Source organism: Solea solea, chromosome 1, assembly GCF_958295425.1.
Source record: "Solea solea chromosome 1, fSolSol10.1, whole genome shotgun sequence".
In the NCBI taxonomy this organism is placed as follows: domain Eukaryota; kingdom Metazoa; phylum Chordata; class Actinopteri; order Pleuronectiformes; family Soleidae; genus Solea; species Solea solea.
In genome coordinates this window covers 19,040,239-19,063,088 of record NC_081134.1, presented here as the reverse complement: position 1 = coordinate 19,063,088, position 22,850 = coordinate 19,040,239, and the positions used below count along the sequence as shown (strand labels likewise).

Sequence of the window (22,850 nt, the reverse complement as noted above, 5' to 3'; positions counted from 1 at the left end):
ATGGTATTTCAGGCTGGAACTGATATAAAGAATTTAAATTCAGATAATGACAATAACTTGGCAGATAAACAATATCACAGCCTTTTTAAAGAGTTTTTAAATATTTGATTCAAACCTAAGGCAAATGTGTCGCAATGAGGAACGAGTGGTGTGTGCGAGTCAGTGGGGGACGTGTGTTGTTCACTGAAGCCAAAGCAGACAGGAAAACAGAGCAGAGTGGTAGGTGGTGATGGTGAGAGAGAGAAAGAGAGTGTGAGAGAGAGAGAGAGGTTATATAACTTGGCCACACATTATCGTTCTGTTGTCATGGTGCAAAAACACACGCCAGGTCATTTGTAAGCTTCCAGACGCCTCACAATAACTGTGGACAATGCTTATTATGGTCTGCTGATGTATGTTCAGAGCTGTGCTCCAGGTAATGCACATGTGGGGTCAGGTAGACGTGTGTGGCACCCAAGACCGACCCTGACCCCACCCACTTAAATGCTCTCCTAAAGGCTTATGTTACCGTTGACTGCTCTGTTCATCAAAGGATTTTTGTCCGGCGGTGCCAACACCCCTCACAAAAGACAATCCAGACTCTTTTCATGTGTCGTTCCACACTGGTGGAATAACCCCTGTGTATCTTCAAGAAGCTCTTGGAGACAAAGCTCTTCCAAGAGCATCTTCTATCCGAGCACTTACCTTTACTTCGTCCCCTGTACTATCTCCTTCTGCACCTCCTCTGCACTCTCACCCTTCTGTCAGTCCACTGTTCCTATCTGGTCGAGTTCTTTCTAGGACTACTTTTTTGTAGCTTATTCCTCTTTTGTAAGTTGCTTTGGATAAAAGCGGCTACTAAATGCTAACATGTAAATGTAAATGACTTTAGTATAAATGAATATGTGGGCATGCATGAGTGAGTGAGTGAAGCACTTCCTTATATTATCTTGCATATTCTTAGCTATTCAATTAAAGCCTGGAACATTTATGTTAAGCACTGTTGTTGGACATTTTGTCTTTGGACGCCCTGATGATGTACTTTCAAGTCGTTCTCTGGTGCAAAACTCTATTGGGTACAGAAAATCCTTCACCGTTTAGGGATGGAAGGACACATTTGTTGGCCACATTTGGAGGATACTTGGGAATGGGATGTTGGAGTTGCAATGATTCCAATGGGACAGTCGAATAGCAGTAATCTGGTTGTTGAGTCAAATGGGGGATAGTTGAGTCATGTGATTCGAATGCTTTTTAAAGTGTAGCTGCCAAATGAAACGTGCAGTGGTTGGATTGAATGTGTACACCAAAGCTGTCGCTGCAACCATTTTGACATTTTGCGATTCCTGAATTGAGACACATCTCGTAATTGCTGCTTTTGATTGTATATACACCACAACTGTAGCTGCAGAGGTGGCAGTGCTCGCTTTATTTTGTCTGCATGTACACACGGTAATTAATTAATAATGCCTCAATACCTTTTTCTGTACTCCTCAAAAACCATTTTCAAACTTTGAATCTTGGCAACGGCGTGATCCATCTGGGTTTAATCTGTGATTGTGTTCACAAAAAACGTGGTGTGGGACTTTCCACCGGTGGGAATTGCCCTTATCACAGCCAAGTGGAGTCAGTCTTGCTGAATCTCATCACAACGAGCGTCATGCCATGTATTTTACACGAGCTGCTGGCAAGAAGCTCCTCTGATCTCAGTTCACCTTGAAGTGGACTCTGTTCACGCCGTACGCCACGCGTTCCATTCATAATCATCCGACGTGAGATTTTTTAAAAGAGGAACTTCTCAAACGACCACAAATGATCATATGCCGGCTGTCGTGATTAATACGTTGGGTAGCTTGTTAGGAGCTAGCCCCGACTTTGATTGATTGCGCTGTTTCTCGGTCTCATTCATGTAGAAAATTGGCATAGCCTGGTGACGAGCATCTTAAAACAAGGCCAGACGTTTTCCCGTGGGGACATGGGAGAGATTATTTCTGTCTGCAAAGGATTTCTACAGGTTTTATTCGTCTTCTGACTTTTCTTTAACCTTTATCCTGGCAAATATGAGTAGTATCATGTAAATCTATACACTGTGTATCCATAGTATGCTTTTATTCAAGAAAACAAACAATACAATAATAGATATTAAATAAATATGATATATTGGTCTGAAAAAAAAATAATAATAATACTTAATAAAACAAATTAATATAAAAATAAATAGGTTCAATATTTATACCAAGCACAAATACGGACATATTCCTGTATCTCTATACGTTCTGAAATACATAATTAAAGTTCCTTACTTGTAAATTAAACGTTGATAAATAAACAAGGAACGTTAAGTTCAGAAAAATAACATAAAAGTGTGTATTTTATTTCATAAGATGAGGAAAAACAACATGAAAACTTGATTTATCTAAAAAAAGTAAACTCAACCTAAAATGAAATAAAGCATATATTTATTTATTTAAAATCCAAAAATCTAAATAGTTTTTTCTGTATAAAAATGTCTGCTAATTTAATAAAAACTGAAATAAAAACACCTTCAAATATCTTCAAATATCAAATATCATCCATATTCCTGGCTTATTTTTTCCACTCATAAACCCTACGTAGCATCCGATAACAATAAATGACATTATATATATGTAATTAAATAATATCCATAAATACGTATACCCACATATTGCTGTTTTGGACACGTTTTTCGTCCTTGTGCTCACATTTACTTCTGTATTGGCATTCCTGTCTCTGCTGCCTGGGTTGTTGATGGTGGTGCTGAGAAGGTTTTTGATAAGGACTGGAGAACCATTTTCGACTGCTGCGTTTACGAGCCTGTGAAGTCCATAGTTTGGAAACTTGGTGGGGTTTGAAGTCTGAAGTTTGAGTCGAGATTAGACCTCTGATCTAAAAGCCAACTATCTCTCTATATATATTTCTCAAGCTATTTCTTTTCCTCTTTGTCCCATCCGAACTTTAGTACACTATTCTCACCGTCTGCCCATTACACCTTCGATTGTAATGCCCCCCCCACCACCACCTTTACTATCTTCCTGTCTCACTTTAACAAGAAGCTATGACTGTGAGAGGCGAGGTAAGAGAGGGGCAGCCTCCCCTGACACCGCATAAGGATGTGAGCAGAATAGCTTCAGCTTTCATCCTCTTCACGCACACACACACACACACACACACAAACCTGTTTTTATATCTTAGGGAGGACACAATAACATCACAACTAAGTGAATAAACCTAAACCCAATTCTAATCCTTACCCTGAAATAAGGCCCAAACAAAATCCCCACAAAGATAGATTTGTACGTTCCTTGGACCTCACAAAGACATAAGTACACACACACACACACACTGCTGCTGTTAAATCCCAGTTCAAACACACTGCTCCGTGGCCATATGGTCTTCCTCCTCTTTCTTCCTCTCCCACCGGGCAAAAACCGGTACCTAGAAAACAGACTGTTCCTCTCAGACTGTTGTTTAGCAGCCGATCTCCCTGAGACACAAACTGTTCCGTGGGTCTCATTACTCCCGAACAGCCCCGTCGATATTCCCCACATTAAACTGTGAGTTGTAAGATTTAGAGCAGCTGTGTACCCCGCGGTCTTTGCCTCTTGTGTTTGCTGTCTCTCCATGTGTTGTGTACTTTTTTTTTGTTTTAAAAAAAAAAAGTCAGACACGGTGCCTGAATGCCTAAAACAGAAAAACAAGGTGTTATATAACAAAACACCTGTCTTTATTAACTAAGTCACAAAGTGCGAACAGAGCTGAAAAAGAGACATTCTCCTTTTATTTCTGAATTAAAAAAACATCAACACAGAAGAGAATGAAGACTCTAGAGAGAGAGAGATGGAATCCTAATTGCGCCTATTTTCTCTTTTTATTGTTGCAGACAGACATATGCCTTTTATCATATTTATTCTTTTCTGCTTTATTTTGCTGCACTAAATTGAAGGGAAACTAAACCCCCACCTCCTCTGAGGCTATTGTCGCCCCAACGTCTGATTTTTTTTAAATGCCAAGAAGTGGGCTGAGAGCTGAGGGAGTTGTAGTAGCGAGCAATATGGGGGCGTGATCTGGTTACTCTAAACAGTGAAGATCTGCACCTGGATCAGGGTTAAATATTTTTGCTAGATACTCATCTACAGTTGAAACCAGAAGTTTACATACACATTACAGACACATATGCTTTTTTTTCTCACTGTCTGACATGAAATCAGACAATCACTTTTCCTGTTGTAGGTCCGGTAGGATTACCAAAATTATTTCTATTTGCTAAATGCCAGAATAATGAGAGAAGGATTTTTTTAGACAATTCTTTAATACTTTTTTCAAGTCAGAAGTTTATATACACTAAGATTATTATGCCTTTAAACAATTCAATTTGTGAAAGCCCAAATGAAGATGTCATGTCTTTGGAAGCTTCTGATTTTATTGGTTTATTGACAACATTTGAGTTAATTAGAGACACACCTGAAACACACTGCTTCTTTGTGTAACATCATGGGAAAGTCAAAAGAAATCAGCCAAGATATCAGGAAGAGAATTGTGGACTTGCACAAGTCTGCTTCATCCTTTAAAGGCATCATAATCTTAGTGTATGTAAACTTCTGACTTTAAAGAAAGTAATAAAAAATTGTCTAAAATAATTTTGGTAATCCTAACGGACCTAAAACAGGAAAAGTGATTGTCTGATTTCATGTCAGACAGCGGGGAAAAAAAGCATATGTGTCTTTTTATATAGTGTATGTAAACTTCTGGTTTCAACTGTACACCTGGGTTTCTTTAATTATATTTTTTGGGGAGATTTGACATCTTGGTTTTAGCAAAGTTTTTAAAACATCCCATTTGATTGAAGTGACGATAATCAAATAGACCTGGGCCAGGAGTGCAATCAGAATGTAGATGGGAAACATTTATTTTAATAATAAATCAAAAATGACCCCATTACTTGCACTCTTCTTTTTAGTTAAAAAAAAGAAGAGTTTTGGGTTTTTCTGACATTCATTAAGACTAGGGTCAGTTATCAGGACATACATGTAGAGCTCAGCTTGGATTTTATGAGCTGCTGCACTCGTAAACTTTTGATTCCAGACGTTGCTTGTTGACAAGTTTCTGTGGGAGACGCACATCCAGAGCAACGCATTCATAATATATCACAAGATGTAGGATGTGATGTGTTGAATAGATGGCCTAGATTTCTGAAATAAATAAAATGTCATGTTCTTACACCATTAAGCATTTTGCCCCTTTTTATTTAAAGGACACAGAAGGAGAACAGGGAAATGTTTGGTTTATGAAGTAATAATGACTTCTAGTGCTGTACAGTACAAACAGTATTCATATCGACATTTCCAGCAATATATGAGGTGAGTCTGACAGGAATAAATTACATAAAAAGAGCTAAGAGACAGATTGAACTGATTTAGAATTCACGGCACAGAGCATTCTGGCCCTGACCAGCAAGTTGTCAGACTGCAAGGAAAAACTGCTCTCTCTGCTGCTGGCCTGCTTAATGTTTCATCACGAGTTTAAAAGACCTTGAACCATCAACAGCGGCTTCAGATAATATTCAGGCAAACAACAAATAACAAATAACAAAACAAGCTGTAAATTCACATTTCACAACTTGAAAATGTCAGCAAAGATGAAGAGGACTCAGGTGTGGAGCAGGTGCCTCGTTGCAAACTGCATTTTAATTTTGATTGGAACACAAATTGCCAGTTTTTGCCTCTCCACTCAATAAAGGAATGAAAACAGGTTTTATATTATTATTATTATTATTATTATTACCATTATTATTATTGTTATTATTCAGTACTTTCCAAAGCCTTCTGGCATGATTCTTATAGAGTGTGTCCCTAAAAGCTTTGAACAACTTGATTTGCGCAGTTAATCATGTTTCTCCTGGCAGATTCTGTTGGGCTCCGTCCGATTGGATGAGAAGTGTCTCTGAACTGTCTTCTTCAAGTCGCTCCACAAATGTGCTATTAAGTCTGGGCTTTGACTCGCCTCTTAGAGGCAGTCAGAGACTTGGCCTGAAGCCACTACATGCTTTTGTCTTGGCCGTGAGCTGGTCTTTCTTTTATTTTTCAATATTTATTCATCCGTTGATTGTGGCCAGCCCTGTCCCTGTCCCTGTCCCTGTCCCTGTCCCTGTCGCTGTAATCACGGCAGGTTTGCAAAGTAGTAGAAGAGAACACGTCTCTACACAGGAACCTGATCTGCTTGAAATGCTGAAAGTGGAAGCAGTGGAGCAGATAATCTGTTAGTGTAAAAAAGCAGAGCCTACATGCATTTTGCACCCGCCTTTGCTGGTGTATATTACTGTCTCTAACAGGGCTTTAAAAAAAAACCAGTGAAATACTGCACCACTGACTTAAGAACAGTTCTGTTGCCTCACATAAACCCTACCAATGTACACTCAGATTGGACCGAACCTAAAAACTGTGATGGTCTGGTCTGACATTTGCAAAAGACACTAATGTGCTTCTTACTGGGGCTGTGTACAAGGTTTTGTCACGTTAGAACAAAGAATATACTGTATTTTTCCTTGGAAATGCTGTTTGTGGAGCTCCAAGCACACTGTCTCATGGCTCTTGACTGGCCCCTCTGCCATAAAGGCCTGATTGATTGATTGATTGATTGATTGATTGATTGAATGCATTGGTCACGTCACAGGTTGTGCAGTCTCTCCAGAGGACTTCTTAAGTTTTTAATCAATGCGCTAGGCTCTCTTGATCACTTCCCTGAAACAAAAGACGTCAGACGGTTTCTCTGTTTGCAACAAAAACATGAACCTGCATGAACTCTTTCCCCACCGAGATGATGATGATGATGATGATGATGATGATGATGATGATGATGATGATGATGATGATAGTAAACGTCAGATTGTGTGGTCACTAGAGGGCAAAGCGATTACTTTGCAGCTGTAGATTCTGAATTCTTAAAACTGGGGGCAATGATGATTATTTCCATTGCAAACACACAGTGGTCGTCCTTGTCGCTCGTCCTCTCACTAAAGCACAGTGCAGTTTGGTTTCTGAGTGTAGGCTGGAACATAATATCAGCGGCAGGGGAAGGACAATCTCAATATGTCTAAATTTGTTTTTGATGCGTTTAAAACTTGTTGTAACTACCAGCATTGTGATGTTTTCATGAACCCTGATGAACCCATTCATAAAACAGCTGAAAGCAGCAGTCGCCAGTTTTACCTGGAAACTTCTGTTTATCAGTGTTTTTTTTTTGTTTTTTATTTGAAGGCTCACATTTGTGCTGTGTCATGTTTTGAGAGGCTCTATTCAAGCATTTTTATTTTATTTTATTTACAGCACTAGTTCAGCGGACACTGACGAAGCAAAGTCTGTTTATTTATTTTTTATAGTTATTTACCACTGTCCTGTTCAATAAAGATTTAGAATAAAAGTCATGATTGACACCAGTGTATTGTGGGGAATTGTGTCAACAAATGTATAATAAAGTTTAGCTTGAAGTTGCACTATAAATGGAATTGACATCATGACACAAGCAAAGTATCCTCTGAAAACAGCCATCTAGCTTTTTTTATTAGCTTTGATGGGAGTTTAAAGGAGCGCTTAGTTTTCACATTTTAATTGGATAGATTTTTATTTTTAGGTGCCATACATCAGCCTTTTTTCCTCAGGCTGTTTAAAATATGTATGTGTCAGCATTGAGTTCCTCAGGACTTGATACTGTGTTGTATGTTATAGCTGATGGATTATTGGTGATGCAGCAGCTCCACGGATCTCATACCGCGTCTCCTGCATGTTTATTTTCAGGTGTGGCACAGGCGAAATAATAACATTAATACAGTAGAACGCCAGTCTGAATAGACCACATGTATCAGTCAGCATATCTCAGATTATATATTTGAACTTCTTATGAACAGGATATGAGATTTTTGAAGAAAAGGAGGAACTCATAATGTGAATTCCTAAATATATGAATAATTCTACCTGCACTGTTGTCCAAATTTAAGATGATACAAAGGTGACTCAGCACCGAACTCATGTTAAATGAACCTTTTTCAGTTTCCCTGTGAGGAAACTTTTGTCATATGATCAGTTTTCAGAGTTTGCGGAGGTGGTGGAGACAAAGATAAGATTTGATAAGTACAAATTAACTCTTTAGTTAAATGTGAAACTGTGGCTGCCACGACTTGGACATGCCGTGCAATCCATTGCGTCATGAACGTGTTTGTCAGTCATTGATGGGACGGATGTTTGGCTTTGCTTCCCGTGTTTGTTTACGCTTGGATTAAAGATTTTAAAATGCACGAGACGGACACTTTGTCAATTTAATTGTAAAAAATAAAAAGTTCAGAGGAGCTGCACTAATACTGAGGCGTAAACTTTAATGCTGCTGGGTCACTTTCTCTCTTTTTTCTTTCTTTCTTTCTTTCTTTCTTTCTTTCTTTCTGTCTTTCTTTATTCCTCACTTCCTTCCTTCCTTCCTTCTAGCCTTATTCTGTCTGCTTTCTCTACACTGGTTAGTTCTGTACCTGGTCTCATGCAGTATAGGGCAGCACTTTCATTAATCCCACTCTCATGGCAAAGTAGTCCCTCGGGAGAGAGGGAGAGAGAGAGAGAGAGACCACTTTTTAAAAAAGTGCCCTGTCACATGCTGGCACATCATTTGCATTTAGGTTAAAACCAGTCGAGGCTCTTAAATCTTATTTATGGGCAGAGGGAACTCTTTTCTTCACTGCGGCATGAGACCATCAGTTATTGTCAGGCAAAACCTTATTTTACACACACACACACACACACACACACACACACAGGCTGCTGTGTCACAGTAAATGCATTAAGTGTTTTTGCTTTTTAAACAGGTTATAATGTATGTTCTCCAGCATGCAAGTGTGTCCTTTGCCAGTAATCAGTATAATGGGCCGCCTGACAAAGCCGGTGTACACAGCGTGAAGCGCACGCAGGGACAGCGGCGTAATCTTTTTGTATGTGCACTGTGTGTTTGTGTGTGTAACAAAATATTAATGACGCCTGCTCTCAGCATTAATACTTAAGGCCAGGTAAGTGCTCGCATAGAAGAGGCAAGGGGAATTTACATAATGAAACACTGGTTAGCTCGCTGCTTTGAGAAAGAACTTAGAAATCTCATGTGATACACAAATGTGATAACGACGACGATGTGAACAGTTATGAGCGATGGTTGTAATGTGTTAGCAAGCAGATGTAACGCATTCTCCAGGTTTCACCAATCAGGATCCAGCATTTCACATGGAGGCGGTCCTCCCTGCTCGTAAGAGTTAGGAAAGAAAAAATGATAATTTATGATCACTTATGACAAAGAAATCTTTAAAACGGAATAGAAGACATTCTTTCCTAGGTTTGAGAAACACTGCTCAACATTTACTGACGTTTTATGGACCAAACAATTACTCCATTAATCGAGAAAATAATCGATGGATTCATCGATTGTGAAAATAATCATTAAGTATTTTCTTGGCTGATATAAAATGTTCTAATTTTGAAAATTCAAACCTTAAAAACTCAGTTTGTAAAGCACAGTAAACTTGTTGATGTCAATGTTTTTGGAGCAAATCCTTCCATACACATTTTTTTTAGTTCTGGAAAAGTAACATGTTGTGTGAGCTCGACCATTGATTTCACCTCAGCGACAAACTCCTGCCTCCTGCCTGACGAAACAGCTTCACCTGTGAAACCGAGCTGCAACAGCTCAAATGAATCTTTTGCCACTGTTTTCTGTTTTTTCTCCTCACCAAAGCAAAGGCTCTTCTCCTGTTTTCGTCACTCTATAACCCACGTATCAACACGTCTGTATTTGTCACCACTCCTCCATTACTCAAACTCAGCCGTCATTTTCTCCTGCACCGTTCCCAAAGAGACGGTTGATGCAGGGAAATACTTGTATCGTCAGTCGTAACTACTGAATGCTTTTATCTCGCGTAATGCAGTTTAATGCTTTCCACTTTTCCAGTATCGCACAATGCAAAGGTTTTTGAACTTAATGTCAGAGAAGGTGCTGGCCTCGAGAGCAAAAGCTGTGCTCAGTGCTTTTTTTAAAAAGTGTGTTGACAGCTGTGTAAAGCCAGAATGCCGGGCCTTCTGCTCGGCAGCAAGTTTGCTCTTTGGAGAACAAAGACCAAGGATATGACTTCAGAAATACACTTCTGCTGAAGCCTCCACTGTTCCTCCATCTTCAAAGAGTCTCATACTTTCAACGGTTTCACTGATCGGGGACTTTTTCGCCTTCATTCAGGCACCAGTTGTTTCTCCTATAAAACACAACATTTTTGTGTCACCACGTGTCATTCGCACTCCACTACTGGATTCCATGGAGACTCCATTGCGAGAGAAGTTGTTTTGGTGATATGGTTATCAGATCGATCAAAACGTTAAAAATAAAATATATAACAACAATTTACACACTTCTAGTGTAACTAAAAAACATCTGTGTTTATGACCATGACAAAGCTTTGTACAGAGCCATGGGGAACACCATACATTCTGTTTAGTAAGCAGAGTAGTAAGTTGCAGATGCAAAGTTGTGCTCTATATAAAGTTTTGGCATATAATCCTTAATTGTTCGTATCGTACATTAATTATAGACACAGATAAAGGAGGACAAAGAAAGAGGACAGTGCCTTAAAGGGCTGATTACCTTGATTCATGCTGTTTTAAAGCGTGTAAAAGAAGCATAATCTTGCTATTACCTTGCTTGGTGGTGTAGATCTGTATGCAGGTGCCGTCCTTTCCTGACCTGAAACTACATATGTACAGTATATCACTAATAAACTACTGAGAATCGCCACAGAGTGCTTGTATTTTACAGTGTATATGGCACAAGTTCTTTCCTAATGTTCAGAGCACTCGCGGTCCAGGAAATGCAGACCATCATGTGACACCACTCGGCCAATCTTGATGTGTGTGTGAGACGACAGGATCAAGAAATGACCGGTCAGAGAAAAAGATGCAAAAGAGAAAACTAAACGGCACAAAGAGACCAGACAGAACTATTGTTTTTCATTTAAGATTTTATGTTTACGTCTTTCTGTTCTGTAGCACTGTAAGAAATGGGAGCTGATCAAAATGAGACATACACAGGTGTCAAAGACAGGTAATATGAAAGAAATGCAACAAGAGTAACTGGTTACGATCTCGTCTACGATATCGTTTTGGATTTAAAATGCTTTCAAATGTATGATCAGATATTGGCAAACACACCAAGATCTGCCGATATGAGTAAGGACTTAAATGGGCCGCTACCTCCTCGAGTCGGCTGCAACATAAGTATGAATTGTTTTATGTCGGCACAAAGTCCAACATATTGCATCTTTACTTGAAGAGGAAATAGAAATCAGTTTTGTGATGTTTTTGTGTGGCGTGAAGCCAATCCTTGTTCACATAGTGATCTCTATACAAGTTGGAACAGACAGCCGAAAGTGGTGAGTGTTTAATGCTTTAGACCGAGCTTTGTTCTTTTACTCCCCCCGGTGTCGTCGCACTCCCTGTTGTCTCCGTCCTAATCCTCGTCCCTCGCACTAGCACGACCGCTTGCATCACTCGGTTCTCGCGCACACTCTTTCTTTTGATCAGATCATTATAATTGACTCCCTGCAAGCGTCTCCGCGCTGCGCCGCAACACGAACAAACCAAGTAACATTAGTATATGGACTTTGATCAATTATAGAATATCCACTAATGGACCGTGTCCCTTCAGTGTGTGTCCTCCATTTCCAGCGCTTTGTGCTGAGCATTGTCGCTTCTCCGTTCAAGTCTCCCCGACATCTGTGTTCAAAATGAGCTTTAAATTATTTAATAGCTGGTGGATGTGGTGTAATATATTTGGGTAATAGATTTGTATATTGCACTGGGTCACGCGAGCAATTAGCGTAATAGTCCTTTTGCAGGGGCAGCGTTCAAAGCAATGCATAAACAGTATAAGAATATGCACTGTCTGCCATACTTTAAATGGTGGCATTAAACAGAATGTGATGTGCAAATTTCTAATTAGAATTTGGTAAAGGGATTAATGGTCCCTGCTAACAACAATGGAAACCATAAAAAAGTGTTTACAGAATGCAAATGGGCTGCATGGCAATTACTAAAAATATTCTACAGAGAGTATCATTTTTTTACGAGGCGATAAAACACAGTATAGTACTTAAATGGCTTTTTGGTTCTTTGAAATGTGTAATATATTGATTTAAAAGTAAAAGAGGACTTAATGTCCCTGCTTTAGTGTTTTTCATTTGATCTTATGTACATCGCTGTGTGTAAATAGGTAAATAAAACACATGAAAGCTATGTTTTTATCATTTTTTTAATTTCATAATATGACTTATTTTGAATATATCTCTAAGTTAGTGGAAAACATAAAAGACATTAAGGATGTACAAGAGATAGAAGTCTTTCTGACTTGCACATGGGTGCTGATGTAAGTTTAAGTTTCGTAAAAACAGTAAATCTGCAGGAAGAAATGTTATTCGAGCTGCTGAAGTCCAGTTTGCACTTCCTGTGATCTCTTTCCATTCACGTCTTCCACTCGGCACCGTTACGTCTCATGACTTATGGCTCGGATGCACCTTTGCTACTCTTCACACAATCACCCATAAACCTCCCTTATACTGTATATTTATAATCATTCCTGTACTGAGTGTGCTCCTCTGTGTGTGTGTGTGTGTGTGCTTTGGCATCGCTCTCACTTGGAACAGCTCGGAGTGGAATATATTATTGTTTGAGGAGTTGAGGTGAAAGCACGGTTTCTTGTGTTTCCACTGCTTCCCTAAAATCAATGTTTACTTCATCTTAATCCTATTGAGTTTGATCATTTATTCTCATTTGTGTTCTTCCAGTTGGAGACGGAAACCGCTCCAAAGCTCCTCGGTGTTACAATATAACCACTAAATAACACGAGGCTGGTCACAGTGTTAATACATTTGCAGGTGTTTGCATTGAACTCTGGCTGTAGACGTCATCATTTTGTGGTTTTGTGAACATTTTATGGACCAAACATGTAATTGATTATTAAAATATTTGTTTGTTGCAAGCATCTGTTGAACTCGCAGCCTTTTGGTTTGGAGTTAATCCATGTTCTTCTCCGCGGCAGAGATCTCTGGGAACACGGAGGACATCCCTCTCGTGCGCTGGCGGCAGCAGTGGCTGGAGAACGGCACTCTGCTCTTCCACATCCATCACCAGGACGGAAGCCTGAACCTCCCCGAACCGACCGAAGACCCTGCCAACAACTCGGCGAAGGAGGAGCTCCGCATCCTGCACATTTCTGTCATGGTAAAGCTCTGACTGTTCACAAGGCAGCTTAGAACATGGAGACTGAAATGTCCTCTTTTGGCATAGGCTTATTTAATTACCCATAATAATCTGATCAAGCAAAATAATGCTGACATATTTTCAGTAAAACAGATGTTTTTACACTAAAAGACTCATTTCGAAGCCCTTTAGCTTTATATCATCACTACTATGGATGGGTGTTGTTATGATTTTATCAATTCCGCTTATTGATACTGATACTCAGACGTGAGTCAACTCTAAAGTTAAAAATCCCTGCTAGTTTCACTCGTCGAGCGTCACTACTTCATGTCTCCTCATGGTGGCACTGCTCAAATGAATGAGGGAAGAAGAGGGAGTTTACAGTGGGATAATGGATTCAATCTAGGTTGTAAATAACATACACTGCACTTTCTTATGTTTTGTTTTCTTCAGTTTAGGGCTGCAACAATTATTCGATTTATCGATTGTCAATCGATGAATAAATGAATCATCAACTATTCTGATAATCGATTAATAGGTTTTATTTTTAACATTTTCTGGTTTCTTTGACAAAAAGATCCTTAAAACTGAAAAGACCTTTGAGAAAATCATGATTTCCAGGTTTGTTAAACCCTGATCAACATTTTTCAACATTTAAACTACATTTTATTTATCGAGAAAAACAATCGACAGATTATTCAATTCCAAACATAATTGTTAGATGCAGCCCTACTTCAGATATTGCGATGCATCGTGATATAATCATCTTGCAATACATTGACGATCACAGAGGATTATTGATACTCAACTATAAGGTGTTTCCAATTTTTTCTAATTCCCTCGTGATGTTAGATTAAACTGATCATAAATATTGATTGTGATTTTGTTTTCAGACACTTTGTTATTGACCCGAGAGAAACAGTCAGGAGCTTAATACCAGATATCAGGACACTTCCCACAGTGAAAAATAAACATGTACTAGTTTCATATTAAAGTTCCACTTTGTATATTTTTGCATGCCTGCGCTGTATCAAACCCTTATCTGCCATGTCGGCAGAGTCGGAAATGAATCCTTAGATCTCACAGCTTCCTCCTCTTGCCCGAGGAAATGTATATTTATTAGATCTTAGATATGCCACACCTTCTCCCAGTGCCCTTTTCCAGCCTAAAGACATTACAATCACGCTTTGATGGATGATATGTGTTTGCAGACATTAAAAGCATGTTACAGCTGCACACACACACACACACACGCACACGCAAATGATTAGTCAGCTCGAGACTTTTGCCAGCAGCAACATCTGCCGAGCGGAGCAGGACATCCAAAGCCCACTGCATGCCGGCCACCTTAACAAACCGCCGACCTTGACTACCCTCTGCACGTGTTGCGCGAATTAGCAAACATCAAGGCGAACCACCAGGCGGACAGGTTGCCACGACATTGTTATGCGGTCGCCAGTGTGGACGTTCCGCTTCTTACCTCTTTGATTTTCCTCTAATCTCACATTTCTACACACTTCTCCATCTGCATTTCACATCCCATCAACTTCAGGTCCGGGGTCTTTGTGCTCCCTGCTTCGCTAATTCCTCATCCTGAAAGAGCCCCAGTAGCAGCAACGCTGCCACCAGGCTGCTTTCATTAAGGTGTGGGTAGAGAGAGAGAGAGGTAGAGAGAGAGAGAAAGAGAGAGAGAGAGAGAGAGAGAGAGAGGGATTTGCATGCAGATATAAGCAGACCGTGACAACAGATGGAAGTAGTGTTGCCGCTGAGATCTCCAGGCCTCGGTGCAGCTTGCCACCCGGCTGGAGGCCCTGACCTATAAATCCAAAGCCATGTCACTTATTCAGTTCCTTGTGGATACAAAAAGGTGTCCTGTGAAGGCTGCGTTACACATTCTTTAAGCTCAAGCCAACACCTGTCACTGCATTCCTTTCTATTGTATATCACGGGAGGCTGCGGGGTAGAAGCAGACAGTGCAGGTCAGAGGTTCAGTATCCAACATGTAGCCTTGAAACAAACAGTACCTTTGTAAATATATGGTAGAGGACTGTCATATTCATCAGAGAGTGATATAACATTCCTTCTAAAGCACCTATTCCACGCTTTAGGTTGGTTTTCCACTACAAAATAGTACCTGCTCAACGTGGGCGGAGTCATCACTGCACGGCTGCATGAAACTGCTGTGACTTTGTTTTACGTGCGACACAAACGCACAAATGAGTGACTAGTGACTTGTAAAGCAGTTGTTTTCAGTGTAACTAGAATTAGAATCAGTTAATTAAAACGATTTTTTCAGTACTTCCTCCTTGACTGGAGCACAGACTCCGTCTGACACAGTCACTGGACTGAAATACAGCGGCAGGGTTTGTGATGCCGCTAAATACACCATACTCCTCTGTTAAATATTGAGATTTTAGCAAACTGGCAACTGTTGGAGATTAACCCAGGTTTTTTAGGATTGTTAAGTCTTTTTAACTGATTTACAATTCGGCATTGTTCGGCTTGATTCTTGTGTCGGACATCTCTTCCTGTGACGGCACTCTGACCAATCAGTGGCTGGCGGTCTGACGACGTCACGCATAGTATCGCCTCAGCTCGCTTGGAACCTTGCCAGAGCAGGTACTAAAAATAGTACGTTGTACAGGGTACTCTGCTATTCGAAATGCAACTCAACTGTGCCCAGCCGTGCCGAGGCGAGCCGGTGGAAATACAGCATAAGTGTGTTATCAAGCCTCTCTTTTGGTCACCAATCTGTCTTTTGCGTTTGAGTAGAGCTACAACTAACATTTTAATTGTGTTCATCATGGATTAATCTGTCAAATAATGTCTCGATTAATTGAGTACGTGTTTGGTCTGTAAAATGTTGATCAAACCTGGAAAATGAGGATGTTCCTCAAATCGCTTTTTTGTCCACAAACTAAAATGGGTTCAGTTTTAGTGATATATTTATTACTCGGTGCAAATAAATCATAAAATATTCACATTCACAAGCTGAAAAATCAGAAATATTAATTCTTGGAAAAATACTGAAACTGATTGAAATAGTTGACGATTAAATTCATAATCGATGAATAATCTTTGCAGCCCTTTCACATTTACTGTTTTTCCCAAAAGCTCAAGCCCAGTAGTTCAATAATCCTGCCTCAGTAATCCTGTCCACATTCACTAAATTCTCCCCCTTTGTCCACATGAAAACACACACACACAAAACTTTTAAGAGCTGTAAAAAAAAAACACTTGTCCAACTGCAAGGTCTTGTTGGACCATCAGAAGCCAGACAGACAAATATATAATAACTGTTCTGATAAGGTCTTAAAACTTAAATTTTTGGGTTTATATAATGTGCCATTAGTGTTATATACTCTGTCTAGCTGCAGCTCTGTTGCCAGGCAACAGTGGTAAAGTGATGCGCCATACACTACAATATCTCATTCCAGTTTGGCCTTGTCTGTCTGCGGATGTCCTCCGATGAAGGTGGCCCCTAGTTCTGGACACAGCTATCGTGTCGTTCCCAGTGGAGTTCGTTATCTCAGTACCTGGAACTTTTTTTTGTTTGCGTCTTTAAGACCCAACAAACGAAAACCAGGGTACTGAAAAATGTGGCACCTGATCTGAAACCCAGAATGTACGCAGATTACTTCACTAGGTTTCATCACGTTTTGTCGAAAGAATAGAACAGAAAAAGCAGTACATAGAATAAAAAGTACATACAGTAAATATTGACAATGGAACATTTCCATTTTCCATTTAAAAGCTACCGACTGAAGCTGAAAGAACACTATGAATTGTTTACAGCACATCAACCATGTTGTCCAACACCTGAGGTTTAGTTTGGACTGGTCTCAGGTCTGCAGCTCTCTGGACAGGTACGGTCTCAGCCAGGAAGCGGAGCATCTAATCTGCCACAGTTGGTTGTCTGGCGACTCGACCCACCCGCAAGAGTGTTTGTGTCTAATGGATGAGTTGGGATATTTTTAGGCTTGACGACGAGCCAGACTCATTATGGGCCTGGTCCTAAAGGAGACTCAGGTTCAGTCAACTGCACCAAAACCTGGGGCCTGAGGCCAGGAAAGTGATTTTTTGTCAGGGAGAGTGGCCAAACTGTCGTCTTACCTGAAAAACTAATATACAACTATGGATAATATCCAAATTTGGGCATAGGAAAATGTTTTACTGCATTTTCAAGTCAGAAAATATGGGAATGTGTTTAGTCAGCATTCAATCTCAGGTCAAACGACACTGCAGTGCGCGTGGGATTTTATTGAAGACTGGTGGACGCTTATTTCTTCTTCTCACATGTCACATTTCACACATGAGTGATGCAGGAGTACAAGGAAAAAAACACTAGGAATGGAACATTCAGCCACACTACAAAATTCTGTCTTCACCCGTGGCTTTTATTGTGAAGGAGGCTTGATTCCCCAGTCTTTTTCATGTGCCCCGTAGTTGTTGGAGACTTCTCCCCGAGCTTCCACATCCAACAAGGTGACCATAGTGTCCTTCATAGGCTGCAGCTGGTCATCCATAATAGATGACCTACCTTGTGTGTGCGTGTGTGTTTGTCTGCAACCAACACCGAGTGAGACATTGGCAAAACAAACACGTATCCGAAACTTCAACTTAAACAACCAAAAACGAGGTAAAATTAGATCCCAACAAACACTAGTGCAGATGTAAATAGAGGTAGACTCATTTTTGCCATTTAAGAAGTCACTAATACTTTTTTTTTTTCAAAAAGTTTAGATGTAATTTGTGGAGTGTGGTTTGATAAATATTGATTTAATTCAAGTAATTTAGTTTATCAGTTGTAATTATTCAACTTAAACAGAAAAAAAAGAAATTTGGTAGTAAGAAAATCCTCATCTGCTGCACTGATTTCTGGGCAACAGCATGAATCATAGAAATTTGTCTTTAAAAACATCAAATATTAAGTGCAGCTGATTAATTTCTTGAGTCTTAAGCTCCTTTGTGTGTCTCTGTTACACCCACTTCAGACATTTTAATTTGCAGTTCTTTAATAAGCTGTTGTTTTGCTGCAGCACTTAAATGAATCAGTCCAGTCCTCGTATACAGTACAGGGACATTTAAATTATGCCAAGTCATTATATGAATGTTTACTACGGCTTGTAAACTGGCTACAGGTGAGATTTGTAGCCAGTTTAAGCTCTATTTTTCTGCCTGCAGTGGTTATATAGAAAGGTTTTTAAGTTGTGGAAGCATTGCAGTAAATTCCAAACTTGTTTGTCCATAGCAATGACAATTTTTGTGAGAACGGACTGCTAGCTACGTATATGAGACTGCAAGGACACCATGGCCTCAAACAGCCGTAGCTTTCAGGCTTTCAGACAAACCATGAAGTGCACTTGTAGCAAAAAGAGGCAAAAAAGTGAGCACAAAAATCCTCAACAGTTGCAGAGCTGGGCCACCTCACTTGTGCCATTATCCATTATGCTGGGTGGTGCAGAGTTTGGACAAGATGGGCTACATTTGGTTCACCTACCATGGCTGCCAGCGTGCCCTCGAGGTACGAGTTTGCTGCGGATCAGTAGTGTGAAAACAGCCCCTCTCTGTGCCCACTCAACCCGAAAGGTGAGGAGCAGTCGAGTCTGTAAGAGCCGTATGGTGTCGGATGTTAATGGAAGCAGATTCTGCCAGGCGGCTCCTCTATTTAAGTTTGCTCTGTGCTGGCTGGAGGAGCAACTTGGACGGACATGCAGTACATTTTCCGTCATGTACACAAAATATTAACAGTTTGCCGCATTCACGATTATTCTGATAATGAAAATTCATCAAAAAGATCATATATTATTATATTACTCCCTTTTTTTTTTAGGGATGAGTCGATACGATATTCAGTACATGTCAGATTCTAGTCACAGTCACTGGAAAAATGTTAAATAAAGATCATATAAATGGATCATTAAGAACAGGCTGTGTTTGAACTTACAGTATTTTATGAGAAAGTGTAACTTTGTACAGAAGGCTGGGATATCAGTTTAGGTTTGTATCAGACATGAAAGTCACTGCTACCGTTTTTTGCCCCCCCCCCCCCAGATAAACACTTTATATTCTGTATAAAATCACTTTGAAGTTTTGTTTGTCCTGATAAATTGGTCTATTTTTTTATTTGCTGAACTGTGGTCAGTCCCTGTGGTGTGACCGTCTAAGAGAAATCTCCCGGTTCTTTCAAATCCCTCTGTACTCGCACAAAAATAAGATTAGTGGTCTGAAAACAAAACATCTCTGCATTAAAATCCCCTTTTTCACAAACATATAATCCTTTATATTTAAGCGTAATATTTGATCAAATTAGGCTGAAAAACAGGTCTTGTAGTGATTTTCATAATTACGTAAATGGTCACAATACAGTATTCTGTGTTGTACCATATTTCATTTCATATTGCCAACAATTCAACCAATAATGGTTAACTGGACTGAGATAGAGAGAGAGATCAATAGAGAGGATCTCTCTTTGTCTGTTTTTTCCCATCTCACACACACTCAGCCTGGGTTTATTGAAAGTAACAGGTCAATGTGACACAGCTCTGCTCATGGGATGTTGACATACATCATTCATGTGGCAACCCTTCTAAAAACCTACATTGATAGCATTGGTTATATAAATCTTAAATCAATGTGGCCCTGACCGCTTGTAAAGCTGCATCCTCGGCTCAGTCCCAGCCTTCAGAGCTGCCCTCGGAGCATCACAGCGCGGCGTGTTTTTGAAAAGCCGGCAGAGCGAGACACACCAATCCATCGCTTCCCCATGGGCTGTGAGGGAAGGCGCACAGCATTTGTAGTGCTGCTGAATCTGTGATGCAGACAACGGAGCACCATGGAGAGAGAAGGATACAAAAACAACAACAACAGTGGAAACACTAAAATTCCTGTTTTGGTCTAAACAAATAATTGGGTGTTACACTTTTTACTAAAGCCTCACTCATATGGACAATGGATCAAATGATACCGGTTATTTCTAGTCTGCCGTTGACACTGTTGCATGACAATCTCTGTGAAAGCAGGAATATTTTTGAAGAGGTCATTTCCACCAAATCAAACTCATAACTTGTGTTGATTTCTTTCAAGCATGAAAAGCAAAATACGCAAAGCGAGAGGGAATGTGTGACAGGAATAGAGAATTATCATTCAAAGGGGGGAAAAACAAATAGAATACACAACAGCAGTAATACTGTGTTGTATATAAAAGTGAAGTGGGAGCATAGAGGATTGAGGCTGGGACACACTGGAAGTGTGTGCAGTGTGTGACAGCTGTGTTGCTGATCACACTGGGAGCATTCTCTGCTGCTGAGCTGCTGCTGCTGCTTAACTCAGGGTTTGCATCTGAAAATCATCATAAACTCAGTATGAAGCTGCTCATTCATTGGCCCTGCAAATATTTCACAATGATGCCTTGTTGGATTCACAGACTTGAAACACTGGAGTGTAGGATGTGGTGTGTGACAGAGAATACAGGCATGTTAACCGTGGGGAAAGATAATTTTCACTTTGTAAACAAAGCAGTTTATTCACTTTGCAGAGCATCTAACACTGGGAAAAAAATGAAATGCCACAATTTAGCAAACATACAAAAGGAGAAATGAAAAAAATACTATAGACACAGTTCTGTATGCGCCTTAGTTTTGAAGTTATATAAAACCGAGTTTATTAGTAATCTGTTTTCTTATTTTGTTGTGTTTTAAGTTCTTCAAAAAATCATTTAGAATGAAACATAAGTGCTGCTGAGGAGGTTAGGGTTAGAACCTGGGTGGTAGTTGCTAAGCAGCTGGCTGCTTTTGCTAAAAAGCTAAGAAGCTTGCTGCCAGCTGGTTGCTAAGCTAATAATATTGCTAGTTGCTAGAAGCTAGCTAACTATGTTGAGATACACTTTGCTCACAAAACTAGGTGTTGGTTGCTAAGAAACTACAGTTGCTAGCTGGTAGTTTCTCAACTAAAAAGTTGCTAACAATTTTGAGATTTATGCTATACTAACAACACTAGCTATGCTAGCAAGAAACATGAGTCTGACCATACTTGTTCATGAGAGTTTGAAGATTTGGTGGGCTGGTAATGTTATGAATCATTAACCTATTCATAACATGCTTTGGTATTTTTCATTTAACCAATTTAACCCTACATTTAACATTTGTTAGGGTAATGGTTCATATTCACATAGTATCAAGCACATGTGCGGCACGTTTGTGGTTCACTCTCTGTTACATCACTTCCAAGATAGCTTACTTTTTAGAAAAGTAAGTTGGCAAATGAAGTGCTGATTTAACAAGCATTCGTGAAACTAGAAAAAAAGTTGGCAGCAGAAATTTAGGACTGAGCGGAATAGATAATTCATTTGCAAAGTAAGCCTGCTAAAGCTTCTGTCAATGTGTTCAAATGTCTCACACAGGCTAATCAAACTCGAATTGGGAAGCAGAAGGCCCCAAAATCTTGTCTCTCGCTTACATCCAGAATCTGTTTCCAGAGATTAATGAAACTAAGAAGCCTTTGTTGTGCTCTGTTGTAATTTTATCCTTCTTTCCTCTGTCATGTTTGCTTCGTGCCTCTCAGGCAGGCAGCACACAGGAACAGTCACTCAGACTTGATATGGCATGGCATCAGATAATTTCCGCTCTGCGTCAGGATTTTAGCGAGAAGGCCAGTGTCTTATAAAGGCAGGCGGTATGCTTTTAATAAATCAGACTTTCACAGGGGCTGAAATGTTACATGCTGCCCGGCTGATTTATTGTCCCTTTGCAAATGTGGAGGGCATCGAAGTGGCCTCTTACTGAAAGAAAATGAACCATGGACTTTTAGCCCCAATTTAATTTCCTATACACGCAACCTTGAATGAAAGGGAAAAAAAATAGAGAAACACAAAATGCAAAGGCAGCTTTGGATGTTTCAGTGCCAATTTTTCCTTTCACTTTATCAGTGTTCAAGTCACTGTCAATCATGGTATTTTTCCTTCATGTCACTCACTGCTGGAAAATGAAAGGACGCCTTATTATTGCCATGCCAGTTTAAATCACATATGTGGGTATTAACATTGTCAACCTTGCTCATATTTTTGACATGGAATGGTATTTTGCTGGTCCTCCAATTTTAAACTAAGATTTCACTACTAATAATAATTTAGGACAATAAACTCTGAACCTAAAACCTTCATAATTATCATCACAATTCCCCAGGTAGTATTAACTGAATATCTTACAGTTTTTATACCAAACAACTAAGCTATCATTTCTCCTCCGTTCTAGCGTGTATTTCTAATTTTCATAGCGTTTGTAGATACACGGTGAATTGCTAGCTCTCGTTTCACCGCCACTGCATGAATTAGTCACATCTGAACAGGCGCAAAAATGAGTTTGGGATTTGTGCAATGAAACTTTGGGATTGAAAATCACTCAAACAGTAAAACATTTGTGATTCAGAATATTAACATGTACGCCTACATGCAGAGAAACCAGCCCAATATGTTTTTACAGCATGTAGATGGACAGTGTAGTGAGCAACGGTAAAGGAAATTAAATAGAAATGTGAAAGTAAATTGCAAAATAAATGGGGAATATTGTGGGATACATCATCTTGAACAATCAC

The 22,850-nt window shown here is 39.7% G+C and overlaps 1 protein-coding gene across 6 annotated transcripts in view; it reads left to right on the top strand.

Annotated features, from left to right (window-relative positions):
- Positions 1–22,850, top strand: part of astn1 (astrotactin 1) — a 384,487-nt gene that overhangs the window by 56,145 nt on the left and 305,492 nt on the right. For all 6 annotated transcript variants that reach the window (XM_058632934.1, XM_058632930.1, XM_058632932.1 and 3 more), the window contains exon 2: positions 13,099–13,280. In XM_058632934.1, coding sequence (XP_058488917.1) covers positions 13,099–13,280 — 182 coding nt within the window. The remainder of the gene's footprint in view (positions 1–13,098; positions 13,281–22,850) is intronic.